This window comes from Hylaeus volcanicus, chromosome 9 (genome assembly GCF_026283585.1).
Source record: "Hylaeus volcanicus isolate JK05 chromosome 9, UHH_iyHylVolc1.0_haploid, whole genome shotgun sequence".
Lineage (NCBI taxonomy): Eukaryota > Metazoa > Arthropoda > Insecta > Hymenoptera > Colletidae > Hylaeus > Hylaeus volcanicus.
This window is the reverse complement of record NC_071984.1, coordinates 749,886-757,824: the sequence shown is the minus strand read 5'-3', so window position 1 is coordinate 757,824 and position 7,939 is coordinate 749,886. Positions and strand designations below refer to the sequence as shown.

The window sequence follows — 7,939 nt, the reverse complement described above, 5'->3', positions numbered from 1 at the left end:
GTCCAAGGCTTCGTTACGGAGATATTAACAGAAAACCACGGACCAATTAGAGCGCAAGCGTGCCGGCAGACCGCTCGCGGTAGGCGTAGACCACACGCTAGGCGACAGCCCTCCACCGGCATACTCGCGCTCTGATTGGTCCGGGGTTTTCTTTTAATATCTCCTTAACGAAGCCTCGGACGACATTTTGGCTAAGGAAGTAGTTGTTTCAAATCACCTCCCGAGCCCCTTTCAAGGACCTCCAACATTTTTGGGGCACCCTGTAGAAAGGGTTAGCGCCTCCTATTCATACGATACACTTAATTACATTAATCGTATTCTAGTTGGAAATTTGTATTCTAAATTCTCCTCGCTTATTAATTACTTAACAATTGATATTCCTATTTCTACTACACAGTGTTTGTCAACAAACCTTAAGTTTCTAATCTGAGGTCATAACTTAAAATGATATTCTTTTATTTTATTCCTTCTATTCTCTTTGGTATTCTTTTTCGTCTAAAATTGTCTCTACTTTTATTTCTGTGTTTTCTATCGCATCTTTCTTTACTTTCTTGTAGTTTTTTTATGGGGATCTTCTATTTTTTGTGTGTGATTTATTTGATAATACTTTTCTTTCTCGACTTTTTCATATACTTGCGTAATTTTTTTACTCTCTTGAAGTTTTTTATGCGGACCTCTGCTTTTATTTCTATGTTTCCTATCCCTCCATATTCTCTTATTAAATGGACGGCGCTGTGAATATATATCGGGTAATCGAAAGTTCGTTAATATTTCAATTATTCACTAAGAAATAATTAAGTCCACTTTGTATGACAAAATTATATTATACCATTATAAATGCCTCCCAAAATAATGCAACTTTGTTCTGACAAGTTGTTTTACGGGATTATAGTTAAGGAGATATTCAAGGTAGATAAGGTAGATAACGTAGATAATCCAATTATAAGGGATAAACTCGTTCAATCGTCCAGGGGTGAAAATTTCAAACTTCAATTATCTTTTATATGCCCAAAGAGGAACAGCTAGTCGAAGGTTATCTTTTTGCAGAAATCGTCCCAGTCTCTGTCATTAAGTTTCCTTGTTACTTGAAAAAAAATAACAAAAAAGAACGCCTTGAAAGGGAGACACGGATTGCTCGTACCTTGTCGTTCTCGTTGACGTATCAACAACGTTGGAGACGCCCTGGAAGTTTCCCGTGGAGTTTTTCCATCATGCTGAAGTTCAGAGCATCGGGCCAACGAAATTGCAGCTACACGGTGAGAATTCTCGAGCACCGAAGTGGCGCTTAATGAGTAAATATCGGACGATGCAAAGTCATTGCACTCGTCTGCCTTACGGACATTCTCCGGGCATTATTCAGAGAGCGCGAAATTTTCTTCGACGGAAAATACGGAAAAATGTATTAGTATATTATTAGTATAAATTAATTAGTATAAATTAAGCTATTCGTATAAATTAATTCTCTGCGTTTATATTCAATCATTTATAACTCTAGTTTAGATAGAAATATTTACTTGTTATTCTCTTATATTCAAGTATTAAATTTGTAAGTTTCTAGTTTAATTGTCATAAATCCATTTGAACAATGAATTTGTATTGGTGGATAACCTAAGTCTCAATCTGATAGTCATTTAATGTATGTATGTACATTAGAGTGGGTCTTATTATAAAAATCTATATTATACTATAATACACTATACATATATAGTATAGTATAGTATAGCATAGTATAGTATAGTATATATAGTATAGTATATATAGTATATATATAGTATATATATACTAAAATACAATACTATAAAAATCATTAAAATAAGAATAAGTTTTGTTTATTGTTGTTCTTCGAAAAGATTACAAACGTACTCGATAATTATAATAATTCTAGGGGCATAATAATAAGCAATACTTCATGGCTACTAAAGTTCTTATAGGTCATTACAATATACAGGGTGTCCCAAAAATGTTGGAGACCCTTGAACGGTGTGGTTCGGGAGGTGATATGAAACAACTTTTTCCTTAGCGAAAATGTCGTCCGCGGCTTCGTTAAAGAGTTATTAAGAGAAAACTCTCAACCAATCAGAGCTCGTAGCCTTCGCTACCGCGGCCCGCCTACCGGCATCCTCGCGCTCTGATTGGTCTAGGGTTTTCTCTTAATAACTCCTTAACGAAGGTTCGGATAACATTTTCGCTAAGGAAGAAGTTGTTTCAAATCACCTCCACCCTCTATATACAGGGTGTCCCAAAAATATTGTAACACGTTGAAAGGGGAGGTTCGGGATGTGATTTGAAACAACTTTTTCCTTAGCGAAAATGTTGTCCGAGCCTTCGTTAAGGAGATATTAAAAGAAAACCCTCAACCAATCAGAGCGCACAACCTTCGCTACCGCGGCCCGCCTACCGGCATCCTCGCGCTCTGATTGGTTGAGGGTTTTCTGTTAATATCTCCTTAACGAAGGCTCGGACAACATTTTCGCTAAGGAAAAAGTTGTTTCAAATCACCTCCCGAACCTCCCCTTTCAAGCTGTTACAACATTTTTGGGACGCCCTGTATTATGTTTACTTATCGCTGTCATTATATTCACTTTAGACATCATATATATTAACACTATTCAATATCGCCGGCCCTACCAAATACTATCTCAAACCTACTCATTGTTAGACAGTATTTCCGTGTAGATAATATACACATTAACTGTATGCAGTATTGCATACAAATACATCAAACACTCTTAGACAGTATTTCCACGTAGACAGTATACATGTATACATTAACAGCATTCAATATTGTCACCTCCACCAAAATCTAACTCAATCCGAAATTAAAAATTTTCAATTTTCTGCCTCCTCCAAAAAGGTTGCATTCTACTTAATATACTATATTTAATAATTTATCCAAATTCATCAAGAGCTAGTGAGCGATACTGCTATTTAACGACAAAATTATTTCATACTTTTCACTGCATTTTATCATACTTTTAACCACTTACATCTAAAACTGATAAATATTCATATAAACAAACTAGAAATTATTTCATAGTTTTCAATGCAATTTTAATGTGTTTCAAAGTCGCTTATATTTTTTTCCCCCCAAAACTATTTCATTTAGTAAAACTGATAATACCTTCAAAACACTTTAATCGCATTTTCCATTGCGTACGAGACACGAAGCGTTTGCACGAATTTCTCGCAATTAAAATGAAATGCAGAATAATTGTTCCAATGTACAATTGTACAATGTTGTTTCTGCGTTTAATTGTACGAAAAAAAAACAGGAGCCGTAATTGCTCACGTATTTTATATAGAATGGATTAAACTTTTCTCGTGTTGCACGCACTCCGAAATTAACGAGCCAGGTACACGGCGCCGCACAGGTTCCGTAGTAATTGAGGAACAAATCTAAATTTTCGTTGCAGGTTAATCCGGGCAGTAAGGCGGCTCAGCAGGGGGTGAGAGAGGGCGATTTAATTAGTAGCATTAATGGCAGGAGTACCAGGGATCTAACGAACAGCGAGGCGCATGCACTCTTACGAAATGCTGGGGAACAATTGAAGCTTGGTCTCAATCAGTAAGTTATTCTATTCCTATTATTTATGGAAAAATATATAGCTTTTTAAATTTAGTTTAAATTTATGGAAAAATATATAGCCTTTCAACCTTAGTTTAAATTAATGGAAAAATATGTGTACAGCCTTTCAACCTTGGTTTAAATTAATGGAAAAATATGTAGCCATTCAACCATAGTTTAAATTAAATTTAAAAATACTCAGTGTATTAAATTTGTTTTTTATGGAGCCTTCTAAACTTTGTGTTTAAAATATCTCTATTGTTTTTAATAATATAAAGATACCAGAGGAAAATGTTGATTTTAGAGGGGGCATACTGTGATACCCAGAAATTATCTCAAGGTTATATTTCTTGAGATTTTAAGGACATTTTTTTTAATGGAGTCAGGTATTTTTTATTATAATCAAAAGTTAAATTCAAACTTATATAATATGTATGTACCTTCAGGTAACCTTTCTGAAGAAGCTGTGTGAACCTGGCACCCGACTTTTCAAAAATTCATTTTTTAATCAATAGTTTAAATTTTACATCCAATTGTTTATACGCGTAAGAAAAAAAATTCGTCAATTTTCAATATTTTTAGAATCTGTTTTTTCCCTATTCTTTAGAATCGTTTGTACATGTGTGTACCGCTTTTCGTTTCGTTTGTACCTCAATTATTTAAATTTTACAAGTAATTGTTTATACGCGTAAGAGAGAAGTTCGTCAATTTTCGATATTTTTAGAATCTGTTTTTTCCCTATTCTTTAGAATCGTTTGTACATGTTTGTACCGCTTTTCGTTTCGTTTGTACCTCAATAGTTTAAATTTTACAAGTAATTGTTTATACGCGTAAGAGTGGTAATCGTCAATTTTCAATATTTTTAAAATCATAGTTCAATGTAGATAAATTCTTTGTACATGAATAGTCCAGTATCGTATATTATATAACATACACTGCTCTGGTGATGCAGCATAATTATTATGCAAATTGAAATTTTTGCTTAATTTACTGACATTTTTCTTGTTACAGAGAAAACATTGGCTCCCCAAAGAGACGAATTTATAAGAGCAGCCTGCAAGAAAATAGCACCACCGAAATTCTCAGTAGTGAGTTTGTTACGTAATTATATTAATTATTTAACTTGTTATTTTCGCGTTTATAATATTAGTATGAATAACTGAACACGTCTCTTCCAATATGACAATAATCAAATATTAATTATTGACACAGATGTTGATATTTATTATTTACTAATATTAATTTTATACGTATCTATTGTTTATTAAAGACTGTAATTTTGTTAGGAAAATGTCGACAATTTCTATTTCTATTTTTATAATTGTTGAATAATTTTATTATTTTATTATTTTACTATGCATAAATATGAATATTATATTCTTTTATTAGCTTTATACCTACTGCACAGAAATAATGAATATTTTCTATTTTACAGAGACAACGACGACGAAAAGTACAAGTGCATTGAATACAAGAATTGTAACGACAGAATCGAAGAAGAACGAAACCAGTGAGTACATTTAATTTCATTATAAAAGTTAAAAAGAAAATAATAGCTTTTTTAATTTTTAAAAATCGAAAAAAAATAGTAATGATGGAAAGCCACTACAGGACCAGGCTTATAAATGGCAGAATGTATAGTAGTTTAAAATAGAAAATCTTCAAGAAAACCGAAGGATACACACAGTTTTTAAAATGCGATTGAAAAGTTAAAATTCAAAAATCTCGATTAAAAACATTTAAAATATTTTTTTTTATCTTTTTCCTGTAAAGACCACCTAGAAACAATAATTTCGAAATAAAAAGGAAATTGAGTTTCGGCTATTTCAAATTTAATAACTTTTCAATTATATATGTCGGCCATATTGGATCCGCCATTTTGAATTTTGCAATTTTTATATCAGGTTTACAGTTTGCGGCTCAAATAAGTCACGAATACCAAGTTTCATGAAAATCTAATAACTTTTCAATATACATGTCGGCCATATTGGATCCGCCATTTTGAATTTTGCAATTTTGATATCAGATTCTAAGTTTGCGGTTAAAACACTTTAAATATTTTTTGTTTGTATTTTTTCTCTAAAGGCCATCAAAATCCGAAATTTTGAAAAAGAAAAGAATTGAATTTCGACCATTATTAAGAAAGTTATGAGTAAAAAACCAAAAAAGAGCGTTTTTTTTTTAATTTCGATATTTTTTGAATCAGTGATAAAAAAAATCTCAAAATTTACCAGGAAGCCTCTCTTGAGGGGTACTAAAAAATACCAACAAATTAAGAAAATCAAAAATTCGTCAACTCGTCTATTTTTGAAAATTAAGAATTCCTAACCAAAAATTGAAAATTAATAATAGAAAATTGATTTGCTGGATAATAATATCGTCGATATCGAGATAGCGAGTACTGATTAAGAATATTGTATAATGAAATATTCTCCTGCTTGAAATTATTCTTAAAATGTATTTTTCTATTATCTCTATGAACTAATTGACTAGCAATTTGTTAACGTTTAGAGCTTAGTATACACCTGTCGGCTAATTGTGCATGCGGCACGCAATGGTTTATCTGACAATCGAACAGCTACAAATCACTGCGTGCGTAAGTAGGTGGTAAACATGCTGGGAAAAATCAATTACCATGCGGCTTGTTCGCGAACGAGAAATATTGAAATTGAAATAACTACAGAAATGGAAACTGACTGATTCTAAATCACTATTTAAAATTTTTCCAAATTTTCCAATTACTGTATTACTTCTTTTTCAAATTAATAGATAACTTACCATCGAGTCTAGTAATTGAGAAACAATCGTATATACGTATTCGTCTGTGATTCGAAATTCTGTGATTCTAAAATTTCTTATTCATTATTCGTTACTTTTTCCAATTGTGGAGAGTGCTTCGTCGCCGCCAATATTTTATTCTATCCCAAAATGACTCGATGATTCAAACTATAGACAATAGGTTCTAAATTAACGCATTGACAAACCGTCGCAAAATACAACATAAACGCAGCCCTGCGCTCATTTCCTCTTTCCTCGTGCATCGCATGCTCTCTTCAGCAAATTGGCATAATACCGTCACGCGACGACGGTCAGGCCATGCACACACGGCTCGCAAACGTTCGCAGGCGAGACTCTCGCACACACCTGTCTCTCGTCACACAAACAAACACACGCACGCGATATGCACCTGCACCCCACAATCACGCGTCTCATTTGTGTTTCTTCGACGATGCCGCACCCTCGTTCGGAAGACGCCCTAAGAAGGTGACCCTCTTCCTCCTTTTCGAACCTCTATGTGACCCACCTATTTGTCAGTGCTCGCAGACGCTCTGCCCAGTGTGCCGGCGAAACTCTCTCTTTCTCCGGTTAAATCGTCGATCGTTTCATCTAATACAATTTGAATTATTATAATTTGAATAATCGTGGAATCTGTAATCGTGAAATGTGATTATTAAGGGCGGGACGGTCGGAAGGTGGCGGAAACGTGCGAATTCGGTGCGAATAAGAAATAGAGGAAAATAGTGAGCGAGTGTAGGAAGGAAATTTCGAGAGAAGGAATTTTGGGAACACGCGTGCGCAATGACGTAAACGTTGCTTCGGACTTGGCGATTGGTGAATAACTGGTCGACGATTGATACGGCAGTTGATTGGAATTTTAGAGTTTTTAGAATTTTGGAATTTTGGTTATTTAGAGTTTTTAGAATTTTGGAATTTTGGTTATTTAGAGTTTTGGAATTTGAGAATTTTAGAATTTTAGGATTTTAAAGTCGATATTGGGATCCTTCAGAAATTGGGGAGAGGGGATAGTAGATCTGTAAATTGCGGATGTTTATGCATAGATAGAAATAATTCTTTTTTTGTAAACAATGTAACATGTATACAGGGTGTCCCAGAAATGTTGTAACAAATTGAAAGAGGTGGTTCAGGAGGTAATTTGAAAAAACTTTTTCCTTAGCGAAAATGTTGTACGAGGCTTCGTTGAGGAGATATTAACGGAAAACACTGACCAATCAGAGCGCTCCATCGGTATACCCGCGCTCTGATTGGTCCAGGGTTTTTTCTAAATATCTCCGTACTGAAGCCTTGGACAACATTTTCGCTAAGGAAAAAGTTGTTTCAAATCACCTCCCGCATCACCCCTTTCAAGGTGTTACAACATTTTTAGGTCACCCTGTATATACAGAGTAGAGGTGATTTGAAACAACTTTTTCCGTAGCGAAAATGTTGTCCGAGGCTTCGTTGAAAAGATATTAAAGGAAAACATTGACCAATCAGAGCGCTCCATCGGTATACGCGCGCTCTGATTGGTCGGGGTTTTCTTTTAATATTTCCTTAACGAAGCCTCGTACAACATTTTCGCCAAGGAAAAAGTTG

At 34.2% G+C, this 7,939-nt stretch overlaps 1 protein-coding gene across 1 annotated transcript in view; it reads left to right on the top strand.

Annotated features, from left to right (window-relative positions):
* The window catches only part of LOC128881952 (uncharacterized), a 164,891-nt gene that overhangs the window by 20,645 nt on the left and 136,307 nt on the right, over positions 1 to 7,939 (top strand). The window contains exons 3-6 of the mRNA XM_054133425.1: positions 1,048 to 1,256; positions 3,414 to 3,565; positions 4,577 to 4,653; positions 5,001 to 5,075. Coding sequence (XP_053989400.1) covers positions 1,048 to 1,256; positions 3,414 to 3,565; positions 4,577 to 4,653; positions 5,001 to 5,075 — 513 coding nt within the window. The remainder of the gene's footprint in view (positions 1 to 1,047; positions 1,257 to 3,413; positions 3,566 to 4,576; positions 4,654 to 5,000; positions 5,076 to 7,939) is intronic.